We start from the raw sequence: 17,681 nt of genomic DNA on the forward strand, positions 1-17,681 counted from the left end.
AAGTCTCGCTCAATTCCTTTTTTCTTTGCTGTGCTACCATTGGAAAGCCCTGCCCAAAGGCAAGTGTATCTGGGAGGTCAGGAAACTGGAAAGTCACTGACGCTCATCAGGTGTTTGTCCTCAAATGTCTGTTCGGGCCCAGTTCATGCTAATTGGCTGGCTTCCTGCTTAAAAGGGGAGGTTTTTGATGCTGAAGCCAGTCGTCCATTTTGAGATCCATTCTGAAGTCTGCGGCAAGTGCTAAAGCTGACTGACCAGACCCGACAGCATCCTCGGACTGTTTAGCTTGTCTCGAGACTGGTTAGGCTCAAGTTCTCCATCTAGCTTTTGAGGTGCTTGTTCCCCAGGTAAGGTTGGCATCCTAAGGATAAGGTTTTCCTCAAGTTACCTACTTACCAGTATTGCTTATTAAGTAAATGTTGGGTTGTGAATGACTTGCTACTCTATTCTTACCTGTTTATCTTACGGTCTGCTATTGTGCTGTGTATTGCAGCTATTTTTACTTGGCTGACCTAGGACTTTAATAATAACATTGTCCTAGTGCATATATAATAACTATATTTGGATAGAACTACAGTGTTAATCTTGTTGTCTAGAAGTGTGCTCAAAGGTCTTGAACTACAGCCCTCCTAGACTAAACCTGCAGCTGGACCATAGCTACCAAGCCTTTTGGGTAGTTCAACACAAACCTAAAGTTGGAGCCCTGTAAATAAGGTTGCGTCTTCTAAAGTTCTAACTGCAGTATCTCTAGATTCATGGAAGTGCAATGTATCCTGAGCCTCAAGCAGGCTCCGGGCCCATGATTGGGCCTACCCATTCCACTCAAGTAGACTATAGCAAAAGAGACGGTGGCTCTCACCGTCCACGGCCATGCATGTGGGCTTTTGTCTTTCTATAATGGTTGCCCTTCTGGACTGGTATCTGTAGCCTCAAGGAGCTTAAGGTTTGAACTTGGTTGTGATAGGCTGTCTGCTACCATCCTGTGACTCCTAACCAGTTCCACCTTCTTTGAAATTAAGTGACTGTCCCTAATAAATGGGAGCAGGATGACCCGCTGGAAGCTTTCATCCATGCACATCCTTGACCAGATTATCTAGAGTGACTGAGATGTTGGAAAAGGAGACCTGTTGTGCTCAAATATCCTCTAGTACATCAGCAGTCTTGTCTCCGAGTGATACGAACATCTGTACTTTCTTGAGATTGCATATTATACCCCTAGTACGTAGTAGCCTTGGGATCAAAATTGGAGGCACCATGGGCTGTAGAGGGCTCATTGAGCTCGGCCATGTCAGGAGAAGAGGCATCCTCTGCCACAAGGATGCCATCAAACTAAGGGTGAAAAGTGTCTTCAGGGTGCCTGAAAAATCTGTCCCAAAATCCTGGATAGGGTGAAGCTTTAGCCAGTCCCACTGATAGTTGGCTTTATGGGTATCGTCTGTTCCCTGGTAATGTTTTCCATACCCTGGAGGAATGGAAGACCTGAAAGGGGAGGCTGTAGACCTCTTGGCTGCTTATCCCACAGCGCTACACGCCCATGGGTCTCTGGGATAAGAATGTCAACTGCTATTTAAGCACTCCAAGTGGTATTCTATTTTATCGACCTCGAAGGATGAAAGACTGAGTTGGCCATGCTGGGATTCAAACCTGCCACAGGAGGCTGCACACAGATGTAGGGGAGAGGGCTCAGCTCGTTGTGCTGTCCAATCGGCTTATCCTGGAGTTTCAGCAAAGTTTGAGCGGTTACTTTGTCCACAACCTGCTGGACGGCACATAAGGCACAATTTACCTTGGAGTATAGCTATAAGTTGATGTGGGGTGTGCGCCTTGTGGGTCTTTACTTAGTATGGTCAAGTGCTTGAGGCACAGCTATCGTTTGCATGTGCCCAAAGTGTTATTTGCCTGAAATCTCAAGCTAGCCCAGTCTAGCAGTAAACTCGGTCGTGGGTCTGCAAGTTTTATTTATTTTATTTTTGTCTCCTCCCCCCCCCCCCCCCCTTTTTATTTTTTAAATAGGCTGTCTGCTCTAATGGCATACTGATCTAATGGCTTCAAGTCTTAACCAAGTATGCGTTCAACTAATTTGATTTGTTTACCTTACACTGAAGTTCTGTTATAAAATAGTATTGACAAATTCTCTTCTGGCATGGATGCTAATGACACAGTGAAATTAAATGATTTGTCAGGATATCGCACTAGGATGGGATTTGATCCAGTCTTCACTTTAGAGCCATGACCACATCTTCTCATCACTCGTTAACTGCTTATTTACACATTTTAAGGAACTAGAATAAGGTTATCACATAGATGACTAAAGCATGCATGAATGTGGATGCTGCGTCCTTTTGTTGCGCCTACATTGGTATGGCAGTGATCACCCTCTGTAATCCTATGCAGGTTGTAGAAAATAATTGGCTCCATAAAAAATGTAAATACATTTAGCAGTGTTTGACTTAATGTCCACTTTACATGGGCGGTGAACAATATTGGGTTATCAAGGAAGGATGTAAGATTTCCGGTCTTCAGTAAGCCTTTAAAGCTTGTCTTTGGAACTACTTGAGGTAAGGCAACCACTGCAGTTGTACAATTGAGGCAAATTGGTAAGAAGTATGGAAAATTCGGTTTCACCAATGGTGAAATGCTGTTGGGGTGGGAGGGGGGATAATTCCTGACCTTTTTGTACAGGATAGAAATTATGCCTCTTGTATATAGTGAATTGTCTGGTCCCTCGGTGTGCATAAATCCATTGTGCTAATTGAATATGAGTTGGGGTTTACATCAATGAGGCAAGAGCAAACCAAAGGTTACTGTCTTTGGTTTACAAAATTGTAGTTTCCTCGGGAAATTACTTCTGAGGAAAGTTGAGGTTGTTGATGGAGATGAGAAGTAATCACAAGTAAGGCCTTGCTGAATACAGCTAGAGGGTACTGGCAGACCTGGATAGCACCATGCATGACTAAATCCTGGCAAAATAAGTCACTACACAGAGTAGACTGTATTGCAACAGTGAGTGCATTTTATGAGTTAATTGCAAAATCTACATAAAAATTGGATATTGTATCCCTTTTTATTTAGTCTGCGTTGCGTCCCCTGTGCAATTGCATGCATAACTCTAATTAGATTTTGCGCTAATATTCTACCACCTAGACAAGTGCTGGTATGTTTTATTTGGCTGAAGAATCCATGTAGTATTGGGGTTATCATTCCACTATATTGAATTAGCTGTGGGCATTAACATCAAAAAGTTTAGGTTCAGTTTAAATTCGTTTAGGAAAATTGGTGTAGATTTTTACTGCTTTTATTTTCTTGTAATAAGATCAATATTTTCCTTTTGTTCTTTCAGTGTTGAAATATTGATAAATGGATGGATTTACCTTCATACTTTTTTGTGAAAGTTGTGATTTTTATGACGTATGCAAATAAAAGATGACTGGAGCACACCTCACAATATAAACCACCCTGACAAATGAACAAAAATTGATTTATTTTCACTATCTGGAATGAAAATGCACGGTAATGTTGACCAACAGACCCTTTTCCAATTGTATTTTCTGACTTGACACACAATAACGAAACTGAAAAGGTTAGCTACTTGTTTGACACAGACTTGGATTTGGTTGGTTTTGGGCAGTTTGTATGGAAGCTATCCTGTCTGGCACAAGTGGGACAAGCTGCACCCATGGGCCCTGGGTGTTGGTAGCTATCTTGCTGCAATTTCCAACACTAGTATATTGCCCCTGGGCTGTCCTCCCTGCTAAAACTTAGGGTTGTGGGGCAGGAGGAAATCCTAATTTCTTTGTGGAGACCCCCAGGGCTACTTCCATATCCGGGGCGGGAGGGTAAATAATTTCCTGGCAGGCTCTTTATACATTTAGCGACATGCTCCATGCAAACACTCTATCCCAACGTTTACTAAATCTTTTTACGAGTCTGCTGGTAGAGAAACGTTGCTCCTAAAGTGGCAGAACAATAGTTGTGCACATCATACACGATCAATATTTTATTTGCTTTGGAGCAATCGCTATAATTGTAAACAAGGGTGGCTTTGTGTGGTGCACATTTACCAGAATTAAGAGACCCCCCAATTGTGGCAGCCAAAGGAAATATGATCCATAAGTAGCGGGTTTCCTTAAGTGTGGAGACAGGTTTTCTGGTTGCACAGTTGATTTTGCAGGTTTAATACCACACATACCCCCATTACATCTTAGGTTTGGCACCAACATGAAAAAGAGAAGCAAATTTACAAGTTAGATATTTGCTCTTTTAATGGTACTTATTTGCAGTTCACCTTCACTGAGGCCCGCTGGATTCGGGCTTTAGGCACTAATCAGACTCTAGCTGCCTCACTCTACCTGCAAGTTGTAGACTTCGGACATTGCTGCGAACACAGGTTGTACTTGATTGCATTTTACCTGATACTTTCTTGTTTTTGCAGGAGCTGTTGGACAAGTACTTAATAAGCAACTCAAAAAATTTTGAGAGTGAAGTTTTCTACCTGAAGATGAAGGGAGATTATTACCGGTACCTGGCTGAAGTAGCATGCAACGATGAGCGGAAAAGTACGTTGGTTTTGGTATTAGTTTTTTGTGTGTTGCTCCATGTAAAGTGAGCGATTAATAGTTTCTTACTTTGCTTGTGAGCACTAGTTTCAAGTCTGAGAATGTAATCTTATCTGCAGATTAAGAGTTCATATGCAATTTTTCTACTATGCATTCTTGCTTTCCGGTTTATGGGAGCATGCCTACCATTTTCATGTATCAAAATGGTTTGCAGGTGATTTGGCTCAATACATTTCTCAAGAAATTTAGGGTTTGGATTATATAGGTTGCATACTGGTGGCCTGCATCAATCATGTTTGCATTACAAACTAAAGCCTCGCCAATGTATTTGCTTAATAAATGGTTGGGTGCCTATAAGACTAGGCACATGGATCGCCTGTACTTAGTTTTGGAAAATCCCTGCAATGGTTTGTAGACTACTCATAGCTATCCCTAATTTCTGGCTCTGAAGTTAATATGCTTCAGATTATGGCTATCCTCTTAGAGTCTCTGAATCCGAGAGAAGGTTGGATTAGGTAGAGGGAGACGATCACAAGTTGTTCTTGTGTTGATGCATCTGGACTGGAAGAATCCTGAGATCTACATCAGTTGCTGTGAGGTTTGTGTCCTGATTTGTTTGTACCCATGGTGCTAGCATGGATTTGGGGTGGTGGAATGTAAATTGGTTGTAGCCTGCTGATCGATGGCCTTGTTTGAGTGAGGCGATTTATCGAGCCATGTGAGAGGCTTGGTGGGTTTGCCTGAGCAGCAAGAGAATCCACAAAGCTGCTGTGAGCTCATTCTACATCAAGGAATGAGACTTCCCCTGCCATCCTCAAAGACGATGCATGGTGCAACAGCATCCAAGACACTCGTGAGAAAAATAACCCAATTTAAAGGAAAAATCAAACATCCAACAAAACATCCCTTTGCCCAATGCCCTCCTCCACCCCCCCCTTCGAGTTCCAACCCATCACCACATGCGTAGCCAACATCAAAGGCCTTAAGCCATCATGCTGCAAGGTCGACTCCTGTTTAGACTCACTAGTCAAAGATTGTGCAGAACCCTTACTATCCCTCATTGCTGCCATCATCCAAACCTCCTTTGCTTCTTGCCTAGTTCCTGTCGCACTTATCCTGGGTAGCCCCGCTGCAAAAAAAACTACACTTGACCCCACCATCCTCACAAACTACCGCCATATTACAGCAGTGCCTTTCCTCCTCCTCAAATCATGGACAGAGTTCCCTATCTGCAAATAGAGGCATTCCTAGAATTGCACCACATCTTGGGATCACGTCAGTCCTGCTTCTGTCCCAAACATGGCACAAACGGCAATTGCCCTCAAAAACCAACCTTGGCATCACCAACAACCAGGGCGCACTATCACTCTTCCTGCTGTTTGACCTCTCTGCTGCCTCCGACCTCTATTACAAACTCCTTTGCCAAACACTATCCACTTCATCCCACTTCTCCCCGGATGCAACTAAATGGATAGCCTCCTTCCTTGCCAACAGATCTTCGAGTCTTTGCACAAGAAGCCTCAGCTACCCCTGTCACTCCCTCTTGTGGTGTTCCCCAAGTATCTTGTTTCCCCTACACTATACAATTTGTACACCAAACCCCTCTCTGACCACTTGGACGTCCTCTGCATCTTACACAAACTGTGCCGACATACAAATTATCATACCCCTTTCTGGTGACTACCATTCTGACTCAACTTCGCATCTACAAAACCATCCAATCCTTACTGTCCTGCCTGACAAGACAGGATAACTCCTACAAATCCTTCACCATTGACAGTCACAAGATATCCACAGCTCCCTCTGTCAAAACTCTAGATGTCCACCTAGACTCAGCCCCACCATGACTCACCAAGTCAACCACATTGTCTCCTCATCGGGGTATGCCATCACTCATCAATGCAAGCAAACCTTTTCTGTCCTCCGAAAACCTTGCTAGGTCCCCAATGGGCTCAAAATTGAACTACTGCAACTTCTTACTTTGGAACCTCTGGAAAAACCTGCACAAACGATTCAAAACAATGCTCTCCGGACAGCTCTCGACATTGGCACACACAACCACATCTCACACACCAAAGTTCAAGGCACTCTATCACCAATGAGGCACAACAATGAGACGAGTTCAAAAAATTAATTTAAAAAACCTTCCTCTACCAAGCCTATCCAATCGGCCTACAAACATCGACCATACCAAGATTCAACACGCCTTCAGGGAACATCTAAAGACTAACTCTTCAACTAATTTATTTTTATTTAGATTTGTAAAGTGCACTGCAGCCCACGGGCATCAAGGCGCTAAGATGAGCTTAAGAAGGCTTGATTATGGGTTACATGAGTGCCGCCCACTGAGGGTTCTTGAACATAGTAAAGGTTTCTACAACATAGGGGTGACATGCTGAATGGTTACAGGTGCAGCAGTGGTCAAATCAGGTTAGCACACTATATCCAAACAAAGAGCCTGGTCCTATAGTCATGCTCCCCTCCCCCCTTTTCTTTTTTTGTAACCAGCGTCTAGATGCCTCTGGGTTAATGAGCTTCTTATAAATACAAATAACATAAATTGAATCCAATTGGTGGGCATGAATGGCAAAGGCACAAAATGAATCTACTGTTGCATAAACAAGTTAATCTGACAGCACATTTCATTCTCCAACTAATGCAATTGACCAGATGTATTGCCAACTGATCTGCAACAGTCAACAAAGCTGCATAGCTACAAAAACGTTCAGAACATTTTGGAGATCACTGTAGCTATACAGTGGATTAATATAGCTGGAAAAAACGTGTAGCCACAAAAGAAACTTTGTAGTGTCCCACTTGCCAAATGGATTAATTGGTGTACATAAAGTAACAGTAACTAGAGAGCAAATGCACCAAGTAATCCCGTCTGTGGTAAACTGGGAGCAAGTAGTCTTTGTAAGTGGATTCCTTGGGCAATGATTTACTTGGTACAACCAGGAGGCAAGGCAGTAGAGAAACACTACCACCATTGGGCGACCTTTTGGCCCATGCCTTTTTGTAACCGGAAATCTAGGGCAACCAGGCAGCAATTACAGTCGCAAGTGGAACATTTGTGGGGCTTTGGGGGGGGGGGGGATATCAGGGATTTGACAATGTGGAAGCAAAACGCAGATTTTTTTTTTTTTTTTGTGTGAATACGGGCAAAAGGAAACAACTTGGAGCGGCCAAAGAACAGACTAGTTGAGTATGAATGCAATGGTAGCTATTAAACCGCACTTAAATAGTGCAGCAACCAGTTAAGGAAGGCAATGAATTGGGTCAGGCAATTTGGAGTGACCAAGGTGCTAGATGCGACTGAGCAGAACACTGGACTAGGGCAATGCTCCTACTATTCGAACTGTAGGAAATGTACCATGGCAAGAACAAATGGACTAGGTCAGCAAGGGAGCAGTGTCAAATGGTGCTGCATTCTCCTCGGGCAGAAAAACTGCATTATCAGCCCTTATTAGATCGTGACTTGGATGGCTGGGCCATTGTGCTCTGGAAGTGTTGGTGGTAGAAAGCTTCCCCATTACTTGTGAAGCTGTTCGTCCTTTTGACACTGCAGTAATCTGCTGCAAATCACCATGGGACATAGATATTTGAGCACCTTCTTCTCAGTCAAATATTTGTAGTACTCCTGAATGGAATAACCCCAGACTCTTCCTGTAAATCAAGTCAGTGCTTATCCCACAAGTTGTTTTGTGCCTGTTCCAATTCCTTCCCGCATTTTTATGCGTTTTGTGCCTCTATGGGAGAAATGAATGGGAGTAGGCCGAAAACAATTTGTTTGGCTTAATGAATGTTCAGTCTGGTGGCGCCCAGACACTTTTTTGCAAAATATCCACCAAATCTGTCTTAGCAATTCAATTTTTGACTTTTCGATGTATAGGCCGATGTCTAGAAGTTAATTGCCGGGTTATCTATATTTCCAATTTTGAACAGAAATGTGCATGGGGTGTTGCTGTAATACTATCCTCCCTAAAAGGACTGGTTCCCATGATCCTTCACGCGTCTAGCCCCCCCCCCCATTGGTTTGGTCGCACTTTGCATAGTTTTTAGTTATCAGAGTTTGTTGCTTGTGACTAAGCATTTATATTGATGCAAATTAATACTTTGCTATGCCTTCTTAGCTAGGTCTGCTCGACTGTACCCGCTGACTTTTGACAACCGCTTCTCACTCTGCTCTCGAGGGATTACAGAGGTCCATCCTGCACCGCAGTGAGATGGGCAGCTCTTCACTAGAGGAGTGGCTCTATAACCCCCTACACCGTAATAGTCTCCCTGTTCACCATGGGGGCGGGAGGGAGTACTCTATTTAATACCCCACCTATAACCAGAAGTGTCCCTAGAAGGATATGCAGTGTGCGCAACCATTTTCTTCCTAGAGACCATCAGGACTCATGTAGAGCGTGGAAGGTCTTCAACTAAATATGAATAGACTATCAAACTGCTGGGCTGCTTACGCTATGCAGGCTGAGACGTCGACTGAATACCCTGAGGCTGAGCAGTACAGGCCCAGTTTCATTAAGGATACTGGAGAGTCATCTAATGGGGAAACAAAAGATTCCGAGTAGCAGCCCTCTGCTCCGAACTGCAGGCATCATGCTCCGTTATGGATGCTTCCCATGCAACAAAGTCAACATATTGAACACCCCCATGGGGTTTGCTTCAGCGCTCTGTGCAGCAACACCAAAAGGAAGCGTGCAGCTTCACAAAACGCCCACTTTGCAGTTTTGTCCAAAGGCTTCAGTGGAACAATTGAATCTGTTGCGATGTTAATCGTCATGTGTCTGAATTTTCTATGTTAAATGTTAAAGGTATTTGTACCGCGCACCGTCACAAACGGAATTGGTCCCCAGGCGCTCTGGCTGATCTGTAAATAAGGTGGGGTTGGGTTAGTAAGGTGAAGAGGTAGTAGGCTAGTGAGAGGATTGGTGTTCTGTTGGCAGCTTCAACTCTGTATACACCAGATGCTGAGCTTTGGTGCGGGTATCGGGTCTGTGATGGGCCGCGTGTGCTGTTGGTCCGGCTTATGTGGTGGTGTGCGTGCGGCTTGTTGTGGGAGAGATGGTTGTGTGCGTTTGAGTGAGATAAGTATGCAGAGTTTGAGCTTATATTGGTTAGTGGGTTACCTGACCTTTGGCATGCTAGCATTTGCAGTTCTGTCCCAGTGTGACACCAGTTGACCCCCCCACAACTCTATCTGGATGCGGCGCAGGCCAATGACTAGAATTCTATCTGGGCGTGGGCAAGCCAACATTCACAGTCCCGTCCAGATGCGGCGGAAGCTAGCGTCTAGAAATCTGTCCCGGTGTGGGCATGCTGTCATTCGCATGTCATGTTGTGGTATATTTCATCCCTTTTTATAATGGTGTTATACCCACCATGTGGGTCATAATCTTGGGTCATACAGTGTTTTAAAATAAGTTGTTTTAACAATGTTTTATTGAATTTGAATATGAAAATTAAAATGATTTAATATTTAAATTTGTGTTAAAAGTCCATTTTGTCAGGACTAATAGGTATGGGTCATTGCTAACCATCTTCGCTTAGACAGATGAGCAATCTAATAGACTAAAGGTTGTGTACCTTTTCTCCTTTTGTGTACAAACATTTATGGTTAGCCTCGGACCGTGGAGTTAGGTTTTCAGCAGGGTATCAGTGATCTTATGTATAATGGCCAGTGACAATGTGCCAGTAGGCAAGTCCATGTGACCCACTGGGGGGGGGGGGGGGGGGGGTCTGGCATGGATTCACAGTAGTCGGTCTGGGGATCCTCGGTAAAAGAAGTTTCCCTTTTGTTTAAACTGTCTTTCTCCTATAAACCAATAACTGAGCTCTGAGTCATACTGCCCCAGCCAATGACTGCCTTCTCCCTGCGCCCCTTCTCTGGCAGCCAACTTCAGATTTTTACTGCACGTTGAAGTCCTTGTGTTTTGCTCGTCCAGCTTTCTGCGTTTTTTGCGCTTTTTGATGGGCTCAATTTGAACAATACAGATTTTCTGTGTGCTCAATCATCCGATTAAAGGTCATCTGTTTATCGGCATCTTTCATCGTCGACACACTAGACCATGTTGGAGGACAGCTGGTTCCCTCTTCAAGCTCTGCTCTTGTTGCGGAAAGCCCCTCCATCCCCCCCAGGTGGTGCACAGGGGCAGTCCGTATCCAGCCAGAGCGTACTTCTAAGACCTTTTGAGGGGGCTCCAACTCCATCCATGGCAGGCCAAGCACCGCGTCAGCTTCTGTCTGGGTTGCTGCACAGGCGGGTCCCGTGACGGGCAGGGCGCATTCGTCTGTCTGCCTCGCTCTCCAGCTCTTTATCCAAGAGAAAGGGAAGCTGTGGGAGAAACTGGAGAAGGACAAGGTGTCTGACCTCCCCGTGAAGGCGCAGGTGTTCCAGGCTAAATTGTCGTCCTTGATCGAGTTGGTGGTAGCCTCCCTTCTAAAGGCTAAAGGGCTCACCCAGTCCGGGGCCCCAGTGGCATGGGGGGCGCGGACAGACTATCACCCGTGCGTCAGTTCTTCTAGCTCACCTAGAAGGGGGGGGGGGGTTCTGTAGCAGCGCTGGGAGGCAAAAAGGAAGAACATTCTGTCAATGCCGCTCCTGGGCGACTTTTGGGACACGGGGCTGGCTCTGATGAAGAATCCCTCGGCCCCAGCTAAGAGGACCAACCTGAAAAAAAATACTGGGCAATACTGGATGCAGGTGTCTGAAGGCCCAACCCGTCGCTGGACTCTGTCTCGGATGCCGCCAAAAGTCGTCAAACCAGTCTTCCTCTGCACCATCCGACAACGAGGGGAAGAAATTGTATTCCATGGGTTGGAGAGTCATTTACTCGGCAGTGACTGTCAACAGCCAACGCCTGGGCAATTGTGGCCAGGTACAACCGGGAGTTTTGGTACAAGATTGCCCTGCTCCTTGATTTCTTCCTTGATGACAAACTGGTCGAGGCATTGGAGATCATTAAGGACATTGAGGTGGTGTCGGACCACGCCTTCACCGTGACCCTGGACACTGCGTACATGGGTTTCTGCCTTTGTCGTGGTTGGCTCGAGGCTACCAACTTTAGGCAGGAGGGTCCTGGACATGCTCTTCAAAGAAGACCACCTGTTAGGAAGGGTGTTGATTAATCCTTCCAGGCCATCAAGACTGACAGACGGCCTGTGGCCTGGGCACACTCAACAGCACAGTCCTGTCCTCAGGAGGGAAGTCGGGCAGGTCCTCTAGGGTTTCGGCGGGGGCTCATCCTCTTACTACCAACTCTCCCGTTCCCTGACCCAGAAGCCGACTGGGGTTGCTTCAAGGCATTCAGAGATGGCCACTGCCTTCAAGGTTCCCAGGTGGTGCGCCAGCCTTCAAGCAGGACAAGGCATCGGGACCCCTGCACCCTGGTGAGCAACAGGCTAGCGAATTTGTCAGCATGAGGGAGACCATCTCCACTGATTGTTGGACGCTTCGCCCACACACCTTAGTGTTTCAATTCCGTGTCTGCGGATACCACCAGTGGCCCGATAGGAACACATCCTTCGGGTGCTGCTGGAGGTTTGGGTCATGTTAAGGAAAAGGGCGATGGAGCTAGTTCCAAGCCACTCCAGGGCTCCAAGTCTACTCAAGATACTTTTTCGTAAGAAAGACCAGGGGCTGGAGGCCCATCTTCAGAAGTCCCAGCTGTTCAGGATGGTCACACTGCAGCACATACTTGGCTGCCTGGAGGAGGGAGACTTTGTCATTTGATCTGGAGGACACCTACTTCCACGAAAAGCACCGCAAGTTCCTGAACTTGTCATACAAGGGATGCATTACCAGTTCAAGGCTCTCCCCTTCGGACTGAAGTCAGCACCCAGTCTTCAAGGCCTGACTCCAGTCGTGGCCCATCTTCGACTCATGTGTATCCTTACCTCGACGACTGGCTCATCTGGGCCAAGTCAAGGGACATCGCCATTGATCACACGGCAAGGACCATCCGGCTGCTGACGGACCTGGGGTTCTTGAGTCCATCGCAGGACGGGCTGTTCCTGGGATCCAGGCTTGACTGTGTCCTGCCTGGCGGCTCATCGAAGTGTGGATAGCAGCCATCCTGGATTTCCACATGTCCTTGTGTGTGTATATACCTAATCCAGCTCTGCAGATTGTAGATGCACACTGGAATTCCTGGACGCTCGTTGGATCCAGGTGTCTGGAGACTTTAGCACAGGATAGAGTTCCTTCGAGCGATGTGGTGGAGGAGCGTGCACTCCACGGCACAAACTTCAGGGAGGTGCAATTCTGCAACACACTCCAGGGTCACTGAACCTGAAGGCCTGGCTCATGCATCGCTAGTGTTTGATGGTTATGTGCTGTCGGTGGACTGCAGGGAGGTCCTCGCCAGGGCCAGACCATTGTCAACTTTGAAGTGCTACAGACCTAAATGGAAGCATTTTGCAACTTGGTGCCGGTCGCAGAAGACTAAGCTAGCCCACGCCTCCAAGGTGCACCTGGTGGCTATCTCCCGCTACACCCATTCTCCAGGACGATCTTCCCTTTGGACGCAACATCTCGTCAAAGAGTTCATCATGGGACTGTTCTGTTTGTTCCTGCCGGTGAAGGCTGCGGCCCGGCGTTCCAACATGGTACTGACTAGGCTCAGAGGGCGGGTGGGGGGCATTGGAGCCTATGCATCACGCTCCGCTCAAGTTTGTCTTAAAAGATAACTTTCCTTGTGGCAATCGACTCAGCCAGAATGTGAGATCCAAGCCCTGTCCTGCAAGCTACCTTATTTGACTTTCCACGACGAGGGTGATACTGCAGACACTCCCCTTCTTCATGCCCAAGGTTCCATCGGAAATTCATCTCAACAAACCCTTGGTGTTGCCTGTTTCTTCCTCGTCTACCCCAGACCCCTCACCCCCGCACGACTCCTTTGTCGCCGGCTGAAAGGACTTTGCACTCGCTGGATGTGGCTAGAGCGAAGTTTTGTGGCCCCTGCACAAAGTTTCCAGAAAACCTACGCTTTTTGTGACCTTTGGACATTGTGAACCCTGGGAAGGCCACGTCCAAGGCTTCTATTTCCGGGTGGCTCTCTGGCAGCGTCACTCATTGTCACCACTTGGCAAACCCGACCGCTGTCTGGTCGTCCAAGAGCCCGTTACACCAGAGTGATCGCTGCAACGACTGCATTCCGGTCTGGTGTGCCCCTGCTTTGATTTGCAGGGCTGTTACGTGGAGGTCGAAGCACGCATTCACGAAATTCTACTGTGTAGACGGGGATTCCAGGGGGAGTCCAGAGTCGGCCAAGCAGTGCTGCCCAACCTCTTCACTTGAAGATGGGCCTGGTGAGGGGGTAAAAGTAATTGCTTCTGTTGAGCCTTGCCACTTCCAGTGGTTGTGTAGTTATGTATGTGATGCTGGAAATGCATCGGCGGGACAGGGCCTCCGTATCCTTTACTGCTTTTTATCGTGTTTTCCGCGCAGGAGTTCATGTGGGGCTCTTGGCGGTGCAGCTCCGTTCTTTTGGTTTGAACGGACCCGTGGGATACCCTTAGGGCACCCATGGGTGAGGGTTCAACCCTGTGCCCCTAGTGTGTTTTTGGGCACCTGTGGGTGGCCCGCAGGGTATGGGCTGGTGGCAGCTCCATGCTGAAGTTGACAGGTGCGCAGAGTATCCTCCATTTTGGGATACCCCAGCCCTGCCATTGGGATCAGTTGATTCCTGATGGAAAACCAGATGGCCCCTGTGGCCTCTTGCTTTCTATTACCCATTACCTTGTTAAGTCCTGGGAAGCCCTGACTCTGTCCCTTCCCCCTGGCTGACTGTTGGGTGGAAATGCCATATATGGTGGTGTTGTGAAGGCCCGGCCAGACTAGCTGGAGCCTTCCCGGTGATGTATGTTGTGGGTACCTCCTGTGGGTGGGACCTGGGTGAATAGTGTGACGAATATGCATTCTGTGTTGTGGGTGTCTAGTATCTGGTGGTTGACACAATGACTGAGACAACCCTGCCCGACACCGGTATGAATGCAGCTCGGAGTGTTGAATGGCTTGGTACTTGTCCCAATAAACATAACTGTTTGCGAGTGTCTGGAGAAGTGAATGGCCTGAATACCTTGTGTGCCTGATTGGCTGGCTGCCTGCATGAATGACCGTAGTCGTGATTGGATGCTTGAGTGTGACCCAGCGGAATGAATGGGAGAGCAACAGTTTATCTGGGGACCTCTCACTGCTAGGAAATGTGGAGTCCACTACGACGAGTAACTGACGCTTGACCTTGAAACCCTGCTGGACGAGAAGTGCCGTGGCACTCCTTCACAATCTGAAAGCTGCTGTGTTTTCAAGGACTGACCCAGAGAGGACCTGGTGAGGCGCCCTCTTCCCGAGCTACGAGGGACCATCATGCACAGCTGACCTTTGCCACCGCTCCCTGGTAGACCAGCTGCTGACCCGATACAGGGACTGCTGCGGAACTCCAAGGAGAAGCACTTGGACTGTTGTCCGCCACTGTCGACGACCGCCGTCGCCGACAGGAGCCACCGTGCTCCTGTTTGCTTAAGAACTTCAATTGATCATTGGACGCTCTCGCCTGCATCGTTATCCACTTGTCTCCCGCTGGAGAAGGCCCGACCGTCGACGCGCCGAGGAACATCCACCGGTGGGTTTCCCGCCACTTAAAGACCAGACACCGACGGACGCCCTTGCTGGGCCACAGTTCTTCATCTCTTTGCGGTCCAGAACTGTCGTCACCGAGGTGCCCCGCACGCCTCCTCCTTGCAGGACGCCAACGCTCTGTCGTCGACGAGCACCGCTGGGAGCAAAGCTGTAGTTCACCCTGTTCACCGTCGGACGTTCGTCGACCCGTGACTCCCGCCTTAAAGGGAGTGCACTCAAGAAGGGCCGTCGATGCCCCGACACCGAACACCAAGTTCCCCGACACCTCTCGACGAACCGTGGCTACCGCCTGAAAGGGAGGCACTCGAGAAGGATCGGTCGGCGCATCGTCGGAGAACTCTACTCCACCAGGTACATTGGGTGGGGGGGTAAAACCTTAATAGGAAGGACCGGGCTTGTGTGATATATCTTCATTTTACAGGTTGCCCGGGGGGGGGGGGGGGGGGATCTCCACACAACTGTGCCTAGGGGTCAGCATTCTGCCTATTTCAACCATCTTACGTTCCTGCCTATCTATTGTTTTCCTCGTTATTAATCTGACATTTTTAACCGTACAGTTGATGCACTTTAAGGAGATTTGATAACATTAGTGGTACCACTTTAGCATTGTATGTATTTATCATTATTGACTTACGAGTCCAAAGTACGTTATTGTGATCGTGTACATACCTTTGAATATTAATTATATACTGACTGTTTTCAGTAATACAGTGCGTGGACATTCCTTTGTGGGGGTTTGGGGACTACACTGTACTACCAGCCTGCATCACCTCCTGAGAAGCTAGGCCTTGATTGCTCAACCATGTACCAATAATGGAGCATCTTGGCTGGGGTCCTCTGTGCCTCTCCTCTACCATATAGAGAGCGGAAGTACAGACACCACCTATCAGTCTTTACAATGTACTGCTATGTATTCTTTATTCATGAGCCTGTGAATCCATGCGAGACCCCGTACTTGAGAAATAACAAGTTACTTACAGTTAACTGTTCTAGATGGGTCTTGCATGGATTCACATGCGAACCCTCCCACCCCTCTGCAGCTTTTTTCCTGGTGCTACTGCCACTTTACGTGCTACCAAATGTGAAGATTGCTGTCAGAGGGGCTTGGGGGAGAGGGCAGTCATTGCTGAGGGAGTATGACCCAGAGCTCAGTGATTGGTTAATAGGAGAAAGCCAATTTATAAACTAAGTGAACTGTTATTTCTTTTAATGAGGATTCCCAGCCTGACTGGGAATATTCATGAGCATGTGAATCCAACATGCGGCACACAGCGTGTGGTCTCCATCAGTAGCATCCAAACACATGAACACTGCTAGCAGTTCCAACAGGTTGAAGGCCTGCCTTCCTGACACATCTCCAGGGAGAAACGGTTCTAGTCCTCACGGACAGTACTACACCCATGTACTAGTTAAACAAGGGGGCACTCGCTCTCTAGGGTTGGCCAAACAGTTCCAAAACATCGAAGTGGGAGCTCACACGTTCCTCCTTTTACGTGTTCCTGGGGAACTCCATGTTGTAGCAAGCGTACTTGGCAGAGATACCCCCCTCCCCCACCCCCTTCCATAGAGCATGAGTGGCAGCTACAAGAGGGCATTGTACTCTACGTCTTCGCAGAATGCGGCTTCCCAGAGAGGGACTTAGTCGCCACTCTGTAGATCTCTTGACGGTTCCCAGTGCCCAGATTACACCTCCAGGTACCCTCAGAAGCACTCAAGGGAACGGTATTTGGATACATGGTCCGGGATGTGTCTATGCCCCCTCCTGATTCCACTGCTCAACAGAATGGTACACAAGATGCACCAAGAACCAGTCACAATGATCCTGGTGGGCCCGCTAAACTTGGTTCTCCCATCGGATCGGATGGCAATGTCGGTCTCTCCTCCCAGGAAGCTGCCATGCCCGTACAACATGCTGTCTAAAGATCGTGGGGGGAACACAACATCCATGCCCTCAAACTCTCAACTTAGCACCCTGGCTCCTGAACCTCTCAGTTCAGGACCAATTTGTCACGATTCACAAATACTAGGTGATTTTGCACGCACTCCTTCTTTGCACCTAGTTTTAAGTTGCATGTAAACCAATCCGTAGAACTACCCACCTTTTTTCCAAAGAAACACTAATGTGGCAGAAAGAAGCCTCCCACTAGATGTGAAGAGAGCTGTAATGTACTATCTGGAAACGGCAAAGCCACTAAGGAAAACGAACAAGTTTGTTGGATTGGTGGCAGCTTGTAGAGAAGGAGACCCTGTCCCTAAATGGCCAATTTCCAAGTGTATCGTAAACTGCATCACTTTCTCTTGCCAAGAGATCTACCCTTCACGGCCAGAGCACACTACTTGTGGTACAGGGGCTACCATTAGCATTCATTGTAAATGTTCCTCTAGATTGCATTTGCAAAGCAGCAACCTTGAGTTGTGCTCACCTTTACACAGCACTACTGCCTGGATGCACACTCTAGGTCTGATTCTCAGGGGGTGGG

General features: G+C 47.5%; 1 protein-coding gene across 1 annotated transcript in view; it reads left to right on the forward strand.

The window, feature by feature from the left end:
• The window catches only part of YWHAQ (tyrosine 3-monooxygenase/tryptophan 5-monooxygenase activation protein theta), a 76,604-nt gene that overhangs the window by 25,349 nt on the left and 33,574 nt on the right, over positions 1–17,681 (forward strand). Inside the window, exon 3 of the mRNA XM_069605993.1 lies at positions 4,433–4,556. Coding sequence (XP_069462094.1) covers positions 4,433–4,556 — 124 coding nt within the window. The remainder of the gene's footprint in view (positions 1–4,432; positions 4,557–17,681) is intronic.

The sequence above is a fragment of the Ambystoma mexicanum genome, chromosome 4p (genome assembly GCF_040938575.1).
Source record: "Ambystoma mexicanum isolate Mex_15411 chromosome 4p, UKY_AmexF1_1, whole genome shotgun sequence".
NCBI lineage: Eukaryota > Metazoa > Chordata > Amphibia > Caudata > Ambystomatidae > Ambystoma > Ambystoma mexicanum.